This window comes from Suricata suricatta, chromosome 10 (assembly GCF_006229205.1).
Source record: "Suricata suricatta isolate VVHF042 chromosome 10, meerkat_22Aug2017_6uvM2_HiC, whole genome shotgun sequence".
Classification (NCBI taxonomy): domain Eukaryota; kingdom Metazoa; phylum Chordata; class Mammalia; order Carnivora; family Herpestidae; genus Suricata; species Suricata suricatta.
In genome coordinates this window covers 63,589,148-63,610,172 of record NC_043709.1, presented here as the reverse complement: position 1 = coordinate 63,610,172, position 21,025 = coordinate 63,589,148, and the positions used below count along the sequence as shown (strand labels likewise).

Sequence of the window (21,025 nt, the reverse complement as noted above, 5' to 3'; positions counted from 1 at the left end):
TGGGAAGTGATAGCTTCTCTTGGAACCTCATTTCCTCATCTGTAAAATGGGAATAATCATAGTGTCTCCCTGGCAGGGTTGTTTATAAGGATCAAATGACAAATATCTGGAAAGCACTTAGCATAATGCCTCACACATTTAAAAAAAGGGGGTGGTTTTATTCTTATTGCTATTAAGGGCTTCATACGTTGAAGGAGGTGAGACCCACTAGGTCTCAGACCCAGAAGCAAACTAGGGGGCAGGGTGGATAGAGTTGAGGGGTGGGGAGGGGACAGGGAAGTGCAGAGCCACAGGGTGGCTTTCTGGACAAAAGGGCAGCATCTTGGGGGTGTAATTCCCAAGTACTCCAAGGCTTTGTGTTGTCCCATAAAAGCACAGGGTCCAGGTCCACTCCTGATTTCTCTCCACCCTCATACCTAACCCGCTTCCCCCCGAGCTAGGGAGAGCACCTCTGCTCTCTGTCTGGAGATGCTGAGAAGGAGCGTTGTTAAACCTCACCACTCACAGGGCAGAGTCTCATGCCTGCCCTCAGTGGGTGAACGCTGCCCCACTTCAGAGCCTGCTCATTCCCGGCCTGTCCCCTGCCACCAGTCCTGCAGACTCTCCACAGAAGTCCTGGTGAGTGGCCTAAGAACTCCATTCCAGAGTCCTCAGGGCACCTGGGTCCACCAGGCAGTGCTGACGCACTGGGAGCCATGCCAACCTGCCATGCAGGCTGGCCGGGGTGGCCATCCCTGGGGCCTCATTAGCTTTATAATATAGCGCCTCCAGTTCCCCAAGGTGCGTGCCTCCCTGCCTGGTCTGCAGACAGGTCCTCTGTTCTATGCCCCGAGAAAGGCTCCAGGTGTGAATACCTCCTCCCCTGGGACCTCCAACTTGACTTAGCCCCCCTCCTCTCCCCCGCTCCTCCGAGGAGCCACAGAGGCCAGGATGGGCCTCCTTCCTGTCAGCCTATGGTTGGTTGGTATTAACTCAAGGCCCACTTTGGGGCTGTTCTGGGCTCGAGATGGTCCAGAAAGCTGAGCCCACATCTCCACCATAGCTCTACCCAGGAGCAGGCCTGGGACAGTTGTGGTGTGCAAGCTTCTTGCCGGGCACTCAGAACTGCTGCTGCATAAGGCCCCCCTGCCCTCTGAGATGTCTCAGACTCCCTTACTTGGAACCTTCCAGCTGTCTGCCGGCCTTGTCCTGTATTTACCACATGTGCCACGTGCAGCCCCACTCCTGTGCTTTTCTTGACTCACTTCAATCTGCGTCTGTTGAGGCGCACCCTCCGAAGCAGACTGAGGACCTGGATGTCTCAGGCTCGTGCCCTCCTGCCCCCCCCCCCCCCCCCCGCCTCCCCTCCTCTGAGTGCTGCTCATTCCCATGCTGCTTTGTGCCGCTCACTGCCTCTCCCTACAGAGGCCTTCTCCCCAGTAGCCCAGTGCCCAGGACAGCGCTGGGCTCACATGAGTGCTGAAGGAGACTTAGGTGACAGCGGTATTGCTCTGAGCCCAGGCTAGTTCTGGCCTAGAAGTACACAGAATGACCCCTAATTACTTGGATAGAAGGGTCACCTCCTATCACCTATACCATCAAACTTCTTCTCTTAACTTACCTGCCGCATTCCTTAAAGAGTATGGGGCAAGTAGGAGCCAAGTGCCTTGAGAAGAAGGGAGTCTGCCAAGCAGAGTGATTAAGAGCACAAGCCTCAACCTGAATCCTCGATTTGAATCCCAGCTCTGCCACAGACAAGCTGTGTGACCTTGGGCTAATTACTCAACCTCTCTGGGCCTTGGTTTTCTGAGATAATCATACCCAGTAGACTGGAGGGTTGGATGCAATACTGTGTATCCAGCACACAGACCAAGGCCCAGCCCTTATTAGGCACTCTATAAGTGGTAGTTATTATGATTAATAATTCATAGGCATTAATAACAACGTTAATAATAGTAGCAACATTATCATTAGTGTGGGCCAAGGTGTTCCAGCCCCCACTTCCCCTCAGGGCCATGGTCTGGGCCCCTCCAGAGACTCAGCCCACCTCCCCTCTTTGTGCAAGCACCAGAGCCTACACCTGTCTTCTTCCCTCCCCCTCAGATCCAAACACCCCAGAAGGGTCCTGCTGGCCATGTTCTTGTGAGGACAGTCTTCCTTTGAAGTGGAGATAGGCCATGGGCTTGGATTCTGTCAATGGAGATTCCTCACCCTATGCCACTAAGGGGTCTCTGGGACGGGGCCTGGAGGCCTGGGATATACTCACTAGGATGCCCAGTACCATCCTGGGTTGGCCTGGACGTAGTCCTTAACGGGGTCACTGCAGAGGAAGGAGGGGGAGAGAGTCAGAATCTACTTTATGTCTCCATTTCTACATCTGCATCTGCCCCATCACGGTTCCCAGAACTTGCAAGGAAGAAAGGAGGAAGGCTGGAAGATCTGAGAGGAATGACTGCCTCGAAGCCAGCAGCAGGCCCAGAAGGCACCAAGTCCGCCCCCACTGGATGGAGGACTCCTCCATGGGCCACTCCCTAAGGTTCCTTCCCAGCGTCAGGGCCTCCACTGCCCCACACAAATCTCTTTAGGACACATTCCAAGAACAATTTGATTTGGGGACCCCCGCCCCAGGCCTTGCCACACTGCCCCTGGAAAGTGATGGTTCACACTACCAACTCACCAGAAGGTAAAGAGAGCCACAACACCCAAGGTCACCAGCAGTTGAATCAGCAGGATTGTATAGACCTAGATTTGGGAGGGAGCTCTGGTCAGTTTGGGGAGGCCCATTGGAGGCTAGGGAGGCTCAGGCTCTCAGTGAAGCTCAGAGAGTCCCCCAGCTTCTCAGTGACTCAGTCTATTCTCCAGACCTACATCCTTTATCCTCCCCTTTCTTTCCTAGGGGTCACTAGAAAGGACCCAGGACAAGGTGAAAGAAACGCAACTTTGCTCCAGAGCCCACCCCCACAGGACAAGGGGCCCCATGTATCTGGGGAGAGGATGAGACATGAACTTAGGCATAGCGGGGGGGCAGTGGGGTGAAACCTGAGGAAGCACTTCCCAGCAGGTGCTGTCCCTTGGGGTCATTGGAGAAGGGGACACAGGGATAGTCTCTGTAGACAGGAGGCTGGTTCAGGGCCTTCTTGAGGGACACCCCACCCTCCCCTGAGTCCCCCAGTTGGGGGAGGTGGTTACCTTTCTGATGAAGACTCGGCGAACTTTCTGGTCATCCCAACTGAAGGTGGTGAAGAGCTCATGGTCTCCTGCGGGGAAACCGTTCTCATAGCTGGAGCTGCCTATAGGGACATGGGGAAGCCATGAGGGCTCCCGTGTATATAAATGCTGCCCCCCACAGCCACCTGTTCAGAGTTGACTTTTGTCAAACTGGCTCTCTGGACTGGGGAGGCCTTTTTCTCTAGTTCTGTTCTCAAACCTCCCACCCCACCCCATCCCACCTTCTAAGCTCTTTCCCGAGCTGTTCCTCCTGAGTCCTGAGAATAAACTGCCATCTCCCTCCCCACTCCCTGCATGCTGACTGGGGCTCCCTGGGGGCCTGGTCCTGCCATACAAATGTGACCCTTCCCTCTTGTGTCCCCCACTCTCCCCCATGAATAAGGGCTCCCTTGTGGCTAAGAATCAGAGAGGGACAACCACTCTCCGAAGGCCAACTAGCACATCTCAAGGTCTAAGGCCCTTGCGGTGAGAACCAAGGACTAGTTGGATGGGAGAACCTGCTGGTGCTCCAGCTGGGAACCAGGGCAGGGGGAAGGCTGGAGGGGGAAGCAAAGCCAGGACAAAGGCAAGCAGTGGCATATGGATAGGGATGAAATTGGGGGGCCTGGTCCCAGAGCTCAGAACCCAGATATCAGGCCTGTGAAAGAACATAGGATCCACAGTCAAAGAGACCCACATGTGGCTCCCTCCTCCAATACTGACTAGCTGTGTGATGTGGAGCAAGTCACCAGTCTCTTCTGTGATATGGGTCCGTGATACTCACCTCGTGGGGACAAAACTAGATGAAAGTCAAAGCCTATGGCTCTGTGCCTTGTGGGGACTATGCTGCCCTCTCTTCTGCACCCCTCATCTGGGCCATTCCTGAGGCCTCTGCTCTGTTCTCTTCCACGTCCTTTCAATTCTTGCCATTTCTCCATGATCTTGCCCTCCCTCCACAGCAAAAGCATCAGTCTTGGTCTTTCAAAGCTGACCCCTGCATTAAGCTCTTTGATGGCTCCCCACTGCCTTTTACTCAAGTTCAAGTTCCTTAACAAAGCTTCCACAGCCTCCCCGACCCTGAGTTCTCAGCCCCAGTGCACACTGCTCCCTCCTACTTTTCTCCAGCCTCACTATATTTTTTCAGCCATGTGCTTTCTTGCTTCTGGGCTTCTGCACATTATATTCTTTCAGTCTGAACACTAATTTCCCCGCCTCTTCACCAGGCTAACTCATGCCATCCTTCAGGACTCAATGTGGATACCTCTTTGTCCAGGAAGTCTTCCCTGACTGCTACACAGGTTAGGTAAACTGCCTAGGTCTCTATCACTGCATCTCTTTCAGTGTGGTAGTTGTCCGTTTACTTGTCTATATAGTCAGGCCCATGGAGGCAGCCAGTCTTGGAAATCAATGCATAGCCAGAAATTTAGCACCCTGGGTCACAGTGCTTGGCATACACTTAGAAATGTTTGTCACATGTTGACTAAAATGAGCTTCATTCCTGCCCTGATGATTCCTTGGAAAACACTACTTAAGGCAGCCTGGATATGGAAAATGAAGGGGGAGGAGAGAGGGGGAACCCACTGCAAACCTGGAACCTGGAGGCCCTCACCCTTTTATCCTCCATTTCTCTTTCATGTGCAGTCTACATCTCCCGCCAAAGCCCAAATGGCAGGCCACCAAGCAGGAGATGAAGACAGAGAAAGTCCCGTGGGTGTCTGGGGCAGTGAGAAGGGGTCACACAAGCACCAGACCTTCATTGGCTCTCCAGTAGGGCATGGTGTGGTAGGTCTGCTTGGCTCTGGGCTGAGGGGAGTTGTGATAAGTGGTGCGGACCATGGTGGCCACTCCCGGGGAGCAGAGGCTCTGTCTGAGACATTGTTCCTGGGATTCCTTCTAGAATTCTGCTGGGGAGTGTGGGAGTTGATAAGGTGGGGGAGGGGTGTTGAGGGGCTGCTGAAGGAGACGGCAAGGGCTGAGGAAGATTTGAGAGGAGGCCCTGCCTCACAGCACGTGGGGAACTGTATGTTGCCAGCCCCGAGGCAAAGCTCCCACAAGCTGCTCAACCTAACAGAGGGACTCCTACGGGCTGTGATTTTGGTCTACAGGGAGCTGGCATTCGCCTGGGTAAGTGTGCCGATGATCTACCCCTGGCCATGAGGGGCACTAAGGCTGGCATCCACACACCTTCCCCATGTCATGTCCTCCTGCCCCCAACAAAGGCTTGGAGATGGGAAGAGAGGTAAGGAAAGTGAGGGTGAAGTGATCTTCAGACCCTTGCCCCCCAACGTCGCTGGGGCCTTCGTGGGGAAGTTTTGGATCAGCTCACACATAAACACACGGTATCTCTACTCACAGGGAGCCAGCCACAGCTTCATGCCGCCCTTTCCTGTGTCTATGCTGACCTCTCTCCCCTCTTGTAATGTACCCCTTTCTTTGAGGAAAGCCTTTCTAGAATAGGCCCTGAGCCACCCTCCCCCCAATCTGTCCCCTTTATTTGTCCTAGTTTGGTGACTTGAAAGGAATGCCCTCTTCCCCATCCAAGAGTACTATGACTGCAAATATTGTGTCTCTCCCTTTTCATGGAGTCCTCCTTGACCTACCCTTGGAATGGCCCTCCAAATCCCAAGCCTTTGACAACAGAGCCTCATATAACAACCACACAATGCATCTATTTACAGGCAACTTCCTCCTGCCCAGGTTTTTCATCTGGGCCCATCACGCTCCATGATGTTCCAGCCTCCAGGAGCTGAGAGACTTACTAGGATCCACATAGGCCCAGCTGGGATGGAGAGGCACAGCTGACGGGGCTGGGGGGAAGGCCCCTGCCTTCAGCCCCTCTCCAGAGGTGGCCTCCTCATAGGAGGGCGGGGCCGAGGGCACCGCTGGAGTCTCCTTCTTCTCACCATTGGCCTGCTGTTGCCCCTCTGTCCCGGGGGCCTTGTTAGCCACAGAGATCTGTGGAATAGAGGTGGAGAGAGACAGTCATCTGGGAAAGGGTGCCTTCCAAGTCCTCCCCACCAGCCCCCAATATCTGGAACTTCCATAGTTACTTTCTCACCTGCACTAGGAAGAGTGGAGTGCAGACAATAATTTCCCTATTTTATGCAGCATATGGAATATTATCAGCCTTAAGAAAGAAGGAGATCCTTCCATTTGCAACAACATAGATGAGTCTGGAGGATATTATGCTCAGTGAAATAAGCCAGACACAGAAAGACGAAAACTGCGTGATATCAGTTCTATTGGGAATCGAAAATAGCCAAACTTGTAAAAACAGAGTAGAATGGTGGTTGCCAGGGATTGGGGGTTGGGGGAAATGGGAAGGTGTTGGTCACAGGGCACAAAGTTTCCATTGTGCTAGATGAATACATTCTGGAGATCTAATGTACAGCATGGTGATTATAGTTAACAATACTGTATTGTATACTCGAAATTTGCTGAGAGGGTGGATCTTAAGGGCTCTCATCACACACAGAGAAAGGTAACTATGTGCAGTGATGTTAACTGGCTTGTTTGTGGTAGCCATTTTACAATATATTTGTACATCAAGACATCAGGTTGTATACCCTGAATATGTACAATTACCATTTGTCAATTATACCCCAATAAAGATGGTGGCAGGGGGAACACTCTACCCCCTTTTTTCATAGAGGGAGAACTGAGCTCCAGGAGGGTCAGGCCTGGCCAGAGGCATGCTGAGGCTGGAATAAAAACTGAGGAAGGAGAGGGGTACCCAAGTGGCTCAATCGGTTAAGTGTCTGACTCATGATTTCATCTTACATCATGATCTCACAATTCATGAAATCAAGGTCCGTGTCAGGCTCTGTGCTGATGGGACTGAGCCTGCTTGGGATTCTCTCTCTCTCCCTCTCTCTCTCTCTCTCTCTCTGTCCTCCTGCATGCACATGCATGCTCTCTCTCTCTCTATCAAAATAAATAAACTTTTGGGGCACCTGGGTGGCTCAGTCAGTTAAGCACCTGGCTTCAGCTCAGGTCATGATCTTGGGATTCATGGGTTCGAGCCCCACATCAGGCTCTGGGCTGGTGGCTAGCTCAGAGCCTGGAGCCTGTTTCAGATTCTGTGTCTCCCTTTCTCTCTGACCCTCTCCTGCTTGTGCTGTCTCTCTCTGTCTCTCAAAAATAAATAAAAAACATTAAAATTTTTAAAAAAATAAATGAACTTTTTAAAAACCTTTAAAAATAACTGGGGAAGGAGAAATTCTTAGGAGAGGCCACCATTGGACTGTCCCTGGGGCAGAAAATGGGTCTGTATGGCTCCACTGTCTCCCTTGGGTTCAGGGAAGGGCCTGGCACAGAGTAGGCCCTCAAGAATATTATTGAATGAAAGATTCTTTTATTTAATCTCCCTGCTACCTTGGTGGTTATATTTTGACCCCTGGTTGGTTTTTTTTTTAATGTTTAATTTTTTTTTTGAGAGAGAGAGAGCAAGTGAGCAGGGGAGGAGCAGAGAGAGGGGAGGAGAGAGGATCTGAGGTGGGCTCTGTGCTAACAGCAGAGAACCCAGTGAGGGGCTTGAACTCACAAACTGTGAGACCACAACCTGAGGTGAAGTCAGATGCTTAACTGACTGAGCCATCCAGGCACCGCTGATCCCTGTTTTTTTTTTTAATGTTTATTTATTATTGATACAGAGAGAAGCAGAGCATGGGTGGGGGAGGGGCAGAGAGAGAAGGAGACACAGAATCTGAAACAGGCTCTGGGCTATCCGCACAGAGCCTGACGCGGGGCTTGAACCCACAAACTGTGAGATCATGACCTGGGCCGAAGTTGGGCATTTAACCGACTGTGCCACCCAGGTGCCCCTGATCCCTGTTTTAAAATGAGGGAACTGAGGCTCAGGGAGGAAGAATGACTTGTCCAAGGTCAAAGAGCCACGCATAGCCCATTGGGCTGCAGAGCCCAGGCTCCATCCACTGGGACTGGCCTTCTGTTGGACAAGAGATAACACTAGGAGGGTGGGGATGGTCCAGCAGGGAAACAGAGAGGGGTGAGGGGAGATATGAGGAAGAATGGGGACCACAGAGTAGGGGAAGGGCAAGAGGTCTCTGGTGAAGGGTCCTGTTTTGGCCTCGTCCTATTGTGAACTTCAGCCTCTCTCCCAAACCAGAACAGAATTACAGACCGTCACAGTTGGAAGGGATCTCAGAAAGTATCTAGTTCAGCCCTTTCCTTCAGTTGACAAATGAGGAAACTGAGGCCCAGAGGGAATTTTGCCATAGCAGGTTGAAAACTCAAGCCCATTTACACTCAGCTCTGCCCCAGGCCCCAGACTGTCCACTTAAGCTTTGGCAAGAGGGTGTGAGCTGGGAGGGCCTGAAAGCTGCCGCCAGGGAAGGGAAGACTGTGGGGGAGGGGGTGGATTGAAAACTGAACCAGCAACAAAAAGACAGAGCCTCAGAAAATGAGTGGGATTTAGTTCTGGCTCCAAAAAGAATGTGTTAAACCTGAAGGGCTGCAGAGGAAGGCCCCTGAGTTCCTTCTCTGCAGGTGCGTCAAGCTGAGGCAGTGCAGAGGGGAGTGAGCACCCGAACACCTCTGTCTGTACCCAGTCCTAAGGACCACTGAACTGGAGAGTTCTTTTCCATCCTCAGAAAGCCTGTGAGCAAGCTGGGGGTGAGAGGCAATGGAGGCAGGGGTGGTGTGCTGCATTCATGGAGGACAGGAAGCGATGTCAGCAGAGTGACTGGGGGTGGGGTGTGGAATCAGTAGTGGACTGGCTGGGGAGCTTTTCATTTTCACCACAGTGAATACCCACCAGGCCTCCTTAGGGAAGGTACATGAGAAGCCTAGACCTGTGAGAAAGGGGCCCTGGCTCACCTGCTGCCCTCCCACTCCCCGACCTCCTTTCTCACCCAGACAGGAAGGCTCACATCCAGGAAAATTCATTTCAGCCCACCAGAACCAAGGTCCTTTCAGCCCAGACCCAGGAAAAGAATGATCACCTCTGACTTCAGTCCTGTCACAAATGGGCCCTCCTCCCAACCCCCACCCTGCTGATCACCCTCAGAACCTCCTGGGCCCTGCTCTCCATCATACACACACACAGACACACACACACACACACACCAGTCATCAAGTGATGTCTGCCCAATGGCAGGAGGTGGTATCACCAATGACATCATTTTGAGGTCTCAGGAGCTTAAAAACAGAGAGAGGAGGGTCTGAGCGCCCAGGGAAGGATGCCATTGGCTCTGAGGCTCATCTTGGAGAGAGGAAGGGGGAGGGTAAGGGAGGTTCTTCTTCTGTTTTCTCTGCCCAATCCTTAGCACCCCCAAAACAGAGGGCCGGAGGACCCTCCCCCTTTGTCCCAGGCCCTGATTGTTGTATAATTCCACAGGCTGTTGATGTTATGTAATCACATGAGGCCAGCCAAGTCTCTGCCCCAGCCCTTCCCCTCCATTTCAGGCCTAAAACTAAGAAAAAAGAGGACATTTTATCTGGTTCCATCTAGTCATGTCGATCCAAAACAAAAACAAAAATTAGAGCATCCTGATGCAGGGTTGCCATAGTAACCCCCCCCCCCATCATGTGTCCAGATGTGGAATGAGTTGGCTGGGGATGGGGGTTCTGTGGAGGTGGGAAAGAAAGATGAGCATAATGTGGTTGGGGCGGGATAGGTACCACTCCTTGGGGCTCACCCAGGTGCCCCCTTCTGCTCCCCCTACCACACCCTGAACATCCAGGCTGATTCCTTAAGGGAAACTGAGCACCTGTGAAGGGTCCTGAGACGCCAAAGCCCCTGGAGTGAAAAGCAGGAGAGGCCTGTTGGGCAGGAAGAGGCCCTGACCTATCACTTGAAATGCGCCTTTTGGTCCTCTGACTTCAACAAGGACCACAGAAGACCTTCGCACAAGCGCCAGGGAAGGATGCTTATAGTGGTCCAGAGAGTTTGCTTGGGATGACAGGGAGCTGGGAGCTGAAGGATGGAGGAGGATGGTGCAGGTGGGGGAGATGCCAGTACCTTTCCTTGTGTCATGGTGCTGTCTCTCCGGGAAGGGGTCCCTGAGGCAGGGGCGGCCGCTTGGGTCACCGCAGCCTGCCTGCGTCTCTTCCTTCCTCCGCGTGGGTTCTAGCAACATCCACTGCAGCCGGGCCAGGCGGACCGGAATGTACCATTCAGGCGCAGGAGGAGGAGGGGGCCGGGGGCGGGTTGGGAGGCTGCTGCGGAGGCCGGCCGCTGCGGATTTACAAGCCCAGGGGGAGGAGGCGGCGCGCCGCCCCCTCCTCCCTCCCTTCTACCCTGAACTCTCATCCTGGGACTAAGGAGCGTGCGCTGCAGAGCCACCCAAGTGGATGGGTCCGCAGGGCGGGAGGAGGCACGGGGACTCCGTGACACCCACACCCGACCAGCTGATGCTGCCTGTCTGCAACTGGAGCTGTGGGTGTCAGGCAGGGCCTTATCTCTCCACCGTCTCTGCCGCTGACAGTTTCTGTTCAAGCCTCAGCCTCCCCCTTCCCTGTCTCTGGATGTGGCCCCAGATTTGTCTCCATCTCTACCTCCCCTCTCATCTGTTTCATCATCCACGGCAGAGGGGGGAAAGTCTCTTACGGCTGGCTTCGCTTCTCTACCCTCCCTGGCTTCTAATAGGGCCCCTGGGGCCTAAGTTCCTATAGGCCTTTGGGCAAGTCATGTAGGCACCTCTCCTTGCCTCCATTTTCCCACCTGTGAAATGGGAGCAATGGGCCCCTCCCTACCTTGTTGCAGAGGCCTGGTGTGGGAGGATGCAAGTGCTGGTTTTTTCAGCCCTGCTGGACCATTTAACCAGGCCTTTCTGAAGAGACCTCTAGCTCTGTCTCAAAGTGTCTTCAACTCCTATCCCCACTCCCAACCTGCTCCCTTTCTGCCTCCACTCTCACCTCCATCACCCATTGCCTCCATCTCCCCTGCCCCCTGCCACAGCCTGTCCCCTCCCCTCTCCCAGGCTTGTCCTTGGGAATTGGCCATGACTAGGCCCTGTTTTCCAAAGCTCCCGCAGTGTTACTATGGAATTTGCAATCTCAAACTGAGCTGGGCTGGATTCCCAATTTAATCACCCGCTGGCCTTGTGACTTCAGCAAGGCCTTGATCTCTGTGAGCTGCAGCATCTCCTATGGAAAGGACGAGCTCTGTCCATCTGAGATTGACTGTAAGGCACACAGGTTATGACAGTGGAAGCAAACTGGAGTCCACAAAGTGCTGCCAGCGTGTGAATTATTATTAACCGAGGCATCTCCTACCAGAGTGTGTTGGGCCGCCCTAGGTTGAGGACCCCAAGATCTGCCTAAAAGGATCCGAACCCCGTAGGGTAAGATGAGAAACCAAGCCTTGATCCAGGGATGGCCCCTTACTTTTTGCTTCTCTGTCATCTCCCCGCTAGACCCACCTAATGACAATGAGAAAGCAGGGCTCTGCATGGGCAGGAATGTGACTGAGTTTTGATTCCAACTCTATTCACCCTTTGTATCCTGCTCCATAGCTACCAGCTGCCTGCATGCTTACTTATGCTTGGGCATCTCTGTCTAGAGACTCTCTCAGCCCTCACTGTCCTCCCCAGCCCTTCTCCCGACCCCTTCCTCTTGCAAACTGTTGGCATAGGTTTCCCCCCACCAACCCCCACAATGGCACTGATGCCCAAGGTCGGCCTGGCCTGCATGCCACCCTTGCTCCCCAGAATCTGTGTTCTGGAGTGGTTTTCTCCTCTTGTGGGACAGCTCTAGTGCCACCTCCTCCAGGAAGCTTACCTGGCCTCTAGTCTGGGATTGATGCTTTCCTCTATAGTTTCCTAGCCCCTCTCACATGACACTGTGGAGTTTGTCTCCCTAGTAGATTCTAAGAGAACCTGTCTAGCAGTTTCTATGTTGGCAGGACTGAGAATTATGTCAGGTACATGGAATGGACTCAATAAATCCTAGCTATGACTATTACCCAGACATACGGTGCTACCCAGAGCCTGAATTTATGTAGGCCCCGGCATTACAATGTATTTGTGAATCTCAATTGCTCCTTCTTTCCCTCTTTATTCCACTCCTGCCACACAGGCCTCTTGGCTCTTCCTTGACAGGCTAAGTATACTGTTAGCTCAAGGCCTTTGCACTTGCTATGTCCTCTGCCTGGAATATCTACAGATTGCTGTATGGGTCACTCCCTCCCTCCCTTCACAGCTCTGCTCACACATCACCTATTGGGAAGGTCTTCTTGATCCTTTATAAGTAAGGATACCCCCAATGTACCCCCACCCAGCTCACTGTTCCTTCCCCAGCTTTATTTTATTTTCTTGGCAATTGTAACCTCTGACATATATCTTCTATTTAGACTCTTATTCTCTCTTTCTCTTCCACTAGAGTATCAGCTATCTTAAAGGAGGCATTTTAAGGCATTTGGTCATTGCTCTGCGCCCATGGGTTAAAATAGTATCTGGCCTGGATGTACTTGGTGTGTCTATAAAATGTTAGAATGAGCAAAGTACAAAATCCTGATATTCCTTGGGCACTTTGACATTGCCAGTGCTCTGGTGTTTCTCAGATGTTGGACTCTATTATCTTGACATAATTTTTATGTTTATATTTCATGGTCTTTGGCAATTATTCAGATATTGGAATGTTGATGTAACACCCCTCTGGCCTCTGGAGGCAGTCAGGCATGGTGGTCTAGAATATGGACGTCAGAGTCAGGCAGCCTGGGTTCCCATCCCAGCTTCTCTACTTAAAAGCTATATGACTCTGGGGCACCTGGGTGGCACAGTTAGTTGAGCATCTGACTTCAGCTCAGGTCATGATCTTATGATTTGTGGGTTCGAGTCTTGCATCGGGCTCACTGCTATCAGCACAGAGCCTGTTTGGGATCCTCTGTCCCTTCCTTAGCTCTTTGTTCCTCCCTCACTCATAATCGCTCTCTCTCTTTTCCTCAAAAATAAAAATAAGATCATTTATATTTTAAAGAAAAAAACTATATGACTCTGGACAAGGTAGTTCTCCTCTCAGAGCCTCAGTTTCCTCATTTGTAAAATGGGAGATAGTGACACTACTGACTTCCTAGGGTTACAGAGAGGATTAAATCATAATATATATAAAGGGCTTCACACAGTGCCCAGCAAATTATAAGCTCTTAGTGTCAGCTGTTAGTATTAGCCTCAGGAATCCCATAAATGTTGTTTGATGAAATAATTAATTTCCACCCTCATAAAGCAGCTCAGAGCACTGTTATTCATTCATCATGTGTGTCATGCCTAGCTCTGTGTGACACACTGTGGCAGAAGCTTTGGTGGTTCAAAGGGGACTCAGACATGCAGCCTTTCTTAGAGGAGAAAAGATCCATTCAGAGCTCACCCTGTGCACCGTCAGGGCAGGAGGCAGCTGTGGGCAGGATCGCTAGAGAAAGGGGAGCCTGAGGGGAGCCAGGGACAATGAGAGGTTCCTCAGGGGAGCTGGGAGCTTGTTGGGGTCACATCTCTGAATCCCTAGCCCAGGGAATGGGCTTTATTCTGTTAGGGCATCAGAAGTAGGGGTGGGGGGAAGTTTCAGGGGTTTTCAAGCAGGACAATAGGTTCCAAATCATGCTTCAGAAAGACCAAACAGCTGTAGTAATTTTTGTCATCAAAGCATTTTCTAGAGAAGAAGGGAAGAAGGGTCAGTCTGTGAGGAACTTTGAGGAGGGCCTGAAGGAGGGCGACACTGAGGCACAGTGAGGGGAATGCAGATTCTGTGAGTTCTTGTGACAGCCCGGAGCCCAGACTACAGAGCAGTCTGCCTGCACTCAAATCCCAGCCCTGGGCAAGATGCTTTGCTTCTCTGTGCCTCTGTTTCCTCATTGAGTTAGTATTAGTAAAGCACTCAGAGCAGAGCCGAGTATATAATAAGTGCGCCATGCATCTTTGCTAATTTAAAAATAAGACAAATGGTCCAGGGGCAAAAAAGATGGAGAGAGGCAGGCAGCTTGGTCCAGGATTAACGGGACTTGGAAAGAGGCTGGATGTGGGATAAAGGGAGAAGGGGAGGGCGCCTTGGAGGCTGAGACCCTGGAAAGGTGGTGCCATTAGTAAGAAGGAGGAAGGAGCTGATGTGTTTGGGGGGGTTCAGGTTGAGTTTGTGGTGCTCCTGGGATATCTAGGTAGAGGTTCTCCTAGGCATATAGCTAGAGGCTGCTGGCGCCCAGAAAAGAGGTCTAGGCAGTGCCTTACATAGCTCAGGGGACACCTGGCATTGTTTCAGAAGGCCATGTCTTTTCCCACTCTGAAACCCAGCTCTGGGGCCTCATTGAGTTGAGCAGTGTGGCAGCTGGGACTGGGCTGGATTTGGAGGTTTGGGACTCCTTGGTCATTAGCACGTGGACAGTGGCTGAATCATGGAGTATATCACGACATCCTAGAGTATAAGGCCAAGGAGGGAAGAGGGGAAGAGCAGGCCCAGAGCAGCACCTGGAGGGGGGGTGGTGTATAGTCAAAAGGAAGTTCTTCCCTCTCTCCAAAACCCCCTCACTGTCTTCAGTGACCTGGTTGTGGCAAAAGAGACAGACTCAGAGACCACATATCTGTGTTGCCAGGGCCACTCCTCAGGGCAGGGGAGGGTGTGGGCCCTCACGTTTCCTCTCCCTTCCTTTCAAGCCAATGCAAGCAAGGCAGCCCATCCCCATCCTTGTTCTGCTCTGCTTCCCAGCCAGCTCTGTTTGCAGAAAGTGCCTGGGGGGGGGGGCAATGGGGTGCAGAGGTGTGGACAGAGGCGAGGTTTCTCTTTTTACAGCAGTATAAAGCAAGACGCCAAAGAGGATAAGTGAGTAACCCAAAGTTACATGACACGTTGGGGGTCAAGCTGAGATGAGAAGAATGGACATGACCCAGCTTCAGGACCATCGGGCCAAGAGTGTTTCAGTGACAGCGCTTAGTCGGGGTGTGGGGGGGTGCTGGAGTTTCTCAGGCTCCCTAGCAGACCTTTCCAGGTACCTCTTCCCCTATCCTTACCCATAACTGCCCCCCCAACCCACAACAGCCCCGCCTCCCCCCAGAGAGAACCTGCACATTTGAGGCCAGTATGGGGGAAGGGCCGAGACAGTGGCTGGAGCCCCGGTCCTCACTGCAGGCCGGTTTCTCAGGGTGGGCTGTGAGATGTGGAGGTCCAGGTGAGCTCAAGCATACCAGTGAGCCCTCCTGGCCTTACCTGGGCTTCAGCAATGGCTGCCTCCCTACAAATGTCAAAGCCTATCATTGTCCTCCTGGTCCCTGGCCCCCTGCCCCTCTCACTGCTGTCCTTACAGACCTTTCCTAACTCCCCCTCCAGCAGCCCTGCCACAAAGAACCTGACCTGCAGGACTGGCCAGCCATAGCCTGGTCACACAACTCCTCTATGCTGGGATTTCCATTCCTACCTCCCCAGCCCCTCCCCTGTGACACGCGGCCTCCCCAGATATGTCTCCACAGCACAGGGATATGAAGCCTTCTAACCAGCTGCAGGGATTGCTTACAGGTATGAAACCACAGTTCTGTCCCTCCCTTGCTCGCCACCCCCCAACTCCTGGGCGTTTGCTGGGAGCTGGGGCAGGGGGCAGCCGAGTGCAGGAGCTGCGATTTCCAGGCTCCTCACACCCACCCCCATCTGCTCTGCTGCTGTTAGCTGTGTCCAGACCCTTGATAAGTCATTTCTGCCCCCTGGGCCTTGCTGTTGGGGCTGGCCGTCCCTGATTCCTGGCATGGCCACGGGCTCTGTTGTGACTGACCACATGTTGTATTATGTGATTTTTATATGTGCATCTCTGCTTCTCTACCAGATGGAAAAATCCTTAAAGGATGAACTTGATCAGGGTGACTGGGTGGCTCAGTTGGTTAAGCATCCAACTTTGGCTCAGGTCATGATCTCACCATCTGTGAGTTCAAGCCCTGCATTGGGCTCTGTGCTGATAGCTCAGTGCCTGGAGCCTGTTTCTGATTCTGTGTCTCCCTCTCTCTCTGTCCCTCCCCTGCTCCTCTCCATCTCCCCCCCCTCTCAAAAATAAATAAACATTTAGAAAAAAATTGTTTTAAAGGTAGGACTCTCTCTACCCTTCCAACCCCCGCTCCTCTTCCACCTGGCAGAGCTAATAAAGAACACAGGTAGGTTTTGGAATTAGGTCTGTCTGGGTGCAGAGTTTGATCTTACCGCTTAGGTAAGTCATGAAACCTCTCCAAGCTTAGTTTCCTCCTCTGTAAAATGGATATTCATTCATTAATTCAGTCATTCAACCAATATTCACTGAGGGCCTACTACATCTCAGGCAATCATGTAGATACAGCAACTAACAGAAAAGACACAAATCCCTTCTCTGTGGTGCTTGCGTTTTAGAGGGGAACATTAGTGCTTGTCTCAAAGAGTGATTGGGAGGACTCGATGAGCTAATTAGGAACAAGCTCAGCACAGGGCCTGATGTGTTAGGCCTGACAGGTTAGAGCTGTTGTGGCGAACATCCATTCAGAGCCACTTATCGAGAACATACAGTGTGCCAGCTCCATGCTGGGAGACAGAGACGTGGAACAGCCATCTACACCCTCAGGGAACTCAGTTTAATGCCCCTAATGTATGTTGAGTGGGCATTACCCTCGTCATTGTTCAGAAGCTTATAAGAAGCACCAGCCCATAGCACATGCTACAAAGAACCATAAAATTCTAGTGTCGGGTGTAACACAGACGGGTGTTTGTCTCCTGGTACCCTACAGACTAAGTCACACGTGATTGATGTGCTTTGGAGAGGTGGGAAAAGGGAGTGGTTATATTTGGTTGGGGGATCAGAAAGGATCTGGAGGAGGTGGCTTTTGAACAGCATCTGAAAGAAAAGAGGATTCCACAGGCAGAAAGTGGTGGCACAGATAGGAAAGGAGGCCCTTCAGGGGGCCAGAATGGCACAAAAATAAGGGCTTGGAGGGAGGAAAAAAGAGGCTCCAATTTTGTGTTAAACCCAAGATGGCCTAGCCCAGGGTGAGGCTAGTCAAGGGAGCTGTATACACAAGCAGAGGAGACAACTCTCCGAGAGGTGGGGCTTGAGAGATCCCCTTCCTAACCCTCTACCCTTGAGAAAGATTACACCAGGCTCAGAATTCCACCGTTAGAAGTTCATTTCCTTGAGCAAGCGTCAGCTTCCAGGAGGTTCCTGACAGAAACAAACCGTCCTCAGGGGAATAACAAGGAAGGATGGTTCCAGGCCAAGGAGGGAGTAGTGGGAAAAAGAGACCTGGGAACGTGCAGAGCGGGGTGATGTGACAGGGACAATGATAGTAGCCAACATTTACAGAGCGCTTGATGCTAGACGCTGAGCTAAGTGTGCTGCATGGACTGTGACGATGGAGGGAGGTCCCCTTACTGCCTCCAGACGAGGGAACTGAGACTTAGGATGTTAAGTGACTCCCTCAAGGTCTCCCACAGCTGACAGTCGGCTGCTGGACCTGGAAGCCTAGCTTTCATCCGCCATGCAGTCTTGCCTCACTCCGTTTCCTAGCCAGTTAAATGGGGTTAATGGCAGCTGCTTCACGGACCCATGAGGCCTCCATGATGAAAGAGAAACTCCCTGAGTAGTGTGACATGTTGTCGACACTTTGCACGCACCATGTCCCTTCCCTTTCTCCTAAGTGGAAAGCCCCATTTCATGAGCCAGGAACCTTGTGAATATTTCAGTGGCCTCTGTGTGGCGGAGGCTGTGAAGACTGTCCTCTGCAGCACTTGTGACAGTGGGGTCTGGGAGATGTCTCAGGCCTGTTACAAGTGTTTGATCAGCATCATGTTAAAAAAAATTTTTTTTTGCCCCAGAACCATTGACAGTCACTGGCATGAGACAGATCTGCACTTTTTCTGGAAAGAGGCCAGAATATGAACCGGCAGAGGGTTTCATCTCACAAAAGAGGCCATGGCCAAGGCCTGACAAGCATGCAGGGCTCCTCGACCCCCAACATACCCCCGACCCATCAACCGTGCCAGGCAAGGGCCGTGTCATCCTAGGGGTCCCAGAAGGAAGCCCAGGAAAGAAAAGCAAGAGAAATAGGCAGAGCCTTTACAGCCAGGGCTGGAGCTAGAACTGAGGACAAGTTGATCTGAGTCAGTGCCTTTGAATTCTTTCTCTTAAATAATGTTTTGTTGTGATAAGAACATTTAACATGAGATGTGCCCTCTTACATTTTTAAGTGTGCAATACAATATTAACTATAAGCATGATGCTGTACAGCAGATCTCTAGAACTTATTCATCCTGCGTAACTGAAACTTTATACTCATTAAATAGCAACTCTCCATTTCCTCCTCCTCCCCCGGCCCCTGGAAACCACCATTCAGCTCCCCGCTTCGATGAGTTTGTCTACTTGAGAGACCTCATGAAAGTGGAATCATACAGAGTTTCTCTCCTTCTGTGACTGACTCATTTTACTTATAATGTCCTCAAGTTTCATCCACGTTGTCCCAAAGGCAGTCTTCCCCTCTTTTTAAGGCTGAATAATATTCCATTGTGTACACACCATACTTCTTCACCCCTCCCTCCATTCCTCCATGGGCATGTAGGTTGCCTCCGTGTCTTGGCTACTGTGCACAACAATACTGCAGTGAATGTGAGAGTCCAAATATCTCTTTTGACACCCTTTTGCTTCCTTAATTAGCTTTATTCCAAAACATTTTATTCTTTTTCATGTTATTGCAAATGAGATTGTCTTCTGAATTTCCTTTTCAGATACTTTATTGTTAGTGAATAGAAAAGCAACTGGTCTGTATGTTGATCTTGTATCCCATAACTTCACTGAATTCATTTATTCTGCCAGGGTTTTCTGGGTTCCTTGGGGGGTTTCCACTTATGACGTCATATCATCTGTAAGCTGATATTTTTTACTTCTTCCTCTCCAAGATGCCTTTTATTCCTTTTTCCCTGCTAATTGTTCTGGCTGGGACTTATAGTCCTGTGTTGAATAGAAATGGCAAGAGTGGGCAACCACATGTTACTTATCTTACAGGAAAAGCTTTTCATTTTCCAACCTCGAATAAGATACTAGTGATGAGATTTTCACATATTGCCTTTATTATGTTGAGAAAATTCCCTTCTATCCCTGGTTTGTTACGTTTTTATCATGAAAAGATGCTGATTTTGTCAAATGCATCTATTGAGCTGGTCGTGTGATTTTTAAAAAATCTTTCATTCTGTTAATGTGTTGTATCACATTAATTCATCTCTGTGTGTTGGGCCGTCTTTGCATCCAGGGATAAATCCCACTTGGTCATGGTGTGTGATTCTTTTCGTGCGTTGAATTCCGTTTGGTAGTATTTTGTTAAGGACTTTGACATCTACGCTCATCAGGGATAGTGACCTCGTAGTTTTCTTTTCTTGTGATAGCTTTGTCTGGCTTTCATATCGGAATAATGCTGGTGTGATAAAATGAATTTGGAAGTGTTCCCTTCTTTCAATTTTTGGGAAGATTTTGACAAGCATTGTAGGGAATTCTTCTCTAAAATCTTGGTAGAATGCACCAGTGAAGCCATATAGTCCTGGACTTTTCTTTGATAGGAGGTTTTTGTTTACTGATTCATTCTCCTTACTAGTTATATAGTCTGTTCAGACTTTCTATTTCTTCATGATTCAGTCTTGGAAGGTTGTGCGTTTCTAGGAATTTATCCATTTCTTCTAGGCTATCCAACTTTTTTCTGGCACTAGGAGACTTTGAATTCTGACATGCTCACAACTTTCCCAGGTTGGACTCAAGTGGATAAAGCACATAACCTACCGAGAAACGGGGAGAGGTGAGGAAGGGAAGGTACGACCCAGACTGGACAGTGTGAACTCTCAAAGTGTGTCCCCTGCCACCTGTGGACTTTGTGATTTTATACATTGGGAAATGGAGGTCAGGGAGCAGAGTAGCCTGGCTGCAAGAAGAACAAAATAGCAAGGCTCTGTCGAACCCTAAGGCATCCAGCCCAATTGGAGCCTTTCAGTTCTAGCTTGCCTCAGTCATCCTTTCCACAACGTGTAGAGAGCCCCTAGCTGAAGATACCAAGGCAGGCCCTATGGTGATGGCAAGATGCAGAACCCACCCTCACGATGCCAGAAAGCAGAGAAGACAGGCCCATGGTTAAACTCAGGACCTGCAGGGCTGTAGTAAGAACCATAACGGAGGAAGGTGATGCAGAGGGAGGCCTGGGAATCCTTTAAGGGAGTTGACTTTTAAACTGGCCTTTAAAGACCAGATAGGATTTTCAAAACCTATATATTAATACAGATTTCCTTTTCCAGTTACGTAAGTAATTACAATGTGTTTATAATTTTAAAAATTTTAAGAAAATGTGGTAAAATAGAAAAAAAATAGTTACCTACTCCCATAACCCAGGAAAAAATCATGGTTAAAATATTGGTGTGTTTTCTTCTGGTCTGCTTTCTTTTTTCCCTTGATTTTGTAACTTAGGCATCTTGAAGGTAGCATTTTGGCAGATGCAGCTGGAGGAAGGAATGGAAAGGCATGTGAGAAGGAGGAGACCACAGAATGAGGGCACGGTGTCTCTGAGCTCTCTCTGTGCCCACATGGGGGCTGTGGGAGCCCCAGGGAAGGCTGGACCCCAGAGGGCCCTGGCCTCCCAGCCCCTTTGCTCCCTGATTGGTTAATGGGCCACACTTGTGGCCCAGCCTCAGCCCATTTTCTTGCCTGGCACCCGGGGCTGTGTTCTGGGCAGGAGCACAAGGCTGGAGGTTACCCTTCTTCGTGGCACAGGAGACATAGCCTGTTTCTTGGGTGATGGAGTTGAGTTTCCAGCTCCAAAATTAAGCAGGGCTGACCAAATCCCAAGATGGGGAGCTAAGCCCCACAGGGCTCCTGGAGAGAAGGGAGTGAGGAGCTGGTATTTTCTCTTTCACCCTCATA

The 21,025-nt window shown here is 50.8% G+C and overlaps 1 protein-coding gene and 1 long non-coding RNA gene across 2 annotated transcripts in view; one reads left to right on the top strand and one right to left on the bottom strand.

Annotated features, from left to right (window-relative positions):
* The window catches only part of FAIM2 (Fas apoptotic inhibitory molecule 2), a 31,148-nt gene extending 20,833 nt beyond the window's left edge, over positions 1-10,315 (bottom strand). Inside the window, exons 1-5 of the mRNA XM_029954529.1 lie at positions 10,169-10,315; positions 5,946-6,141; positions 3,169-3,269; positions 2,657-2,721; positions 2,246-2,299 (exon numbers count right to left, since the gene is read on the bottom strand). Of these exons, the coding sequence (XP_029810389.1) occupies positions 2,246-2,299; positions 2,657-2,721; positions 3,169-3,269; positions 5,946-6,141; positions 10,169-10,183 (431 nt within the window). The 5' untranslated portion in view covers positions 10,184-10,315. The remainder of the gene's footprint in view (positions 1-2,245; positions 2,300-2,656; positions 2,722-3,168; positions 3,270-5,945; positions 6,142-10,168) is intronic.
* LOC115304376 overlaps positions 5,124-21,025 on the top strand; it is a 40,307-nt gene continuing 24,405 nt past the window's right edge. The window contains exon 1 of the long non-coding RNA XR_003914408.1: positions 5,124-5,310. This is a non-coding gene — a long non-coding RNA (uncharacterized LOC115304376). The remainder of the gene's footprint in view (positions 5,311-21,025) is intronic.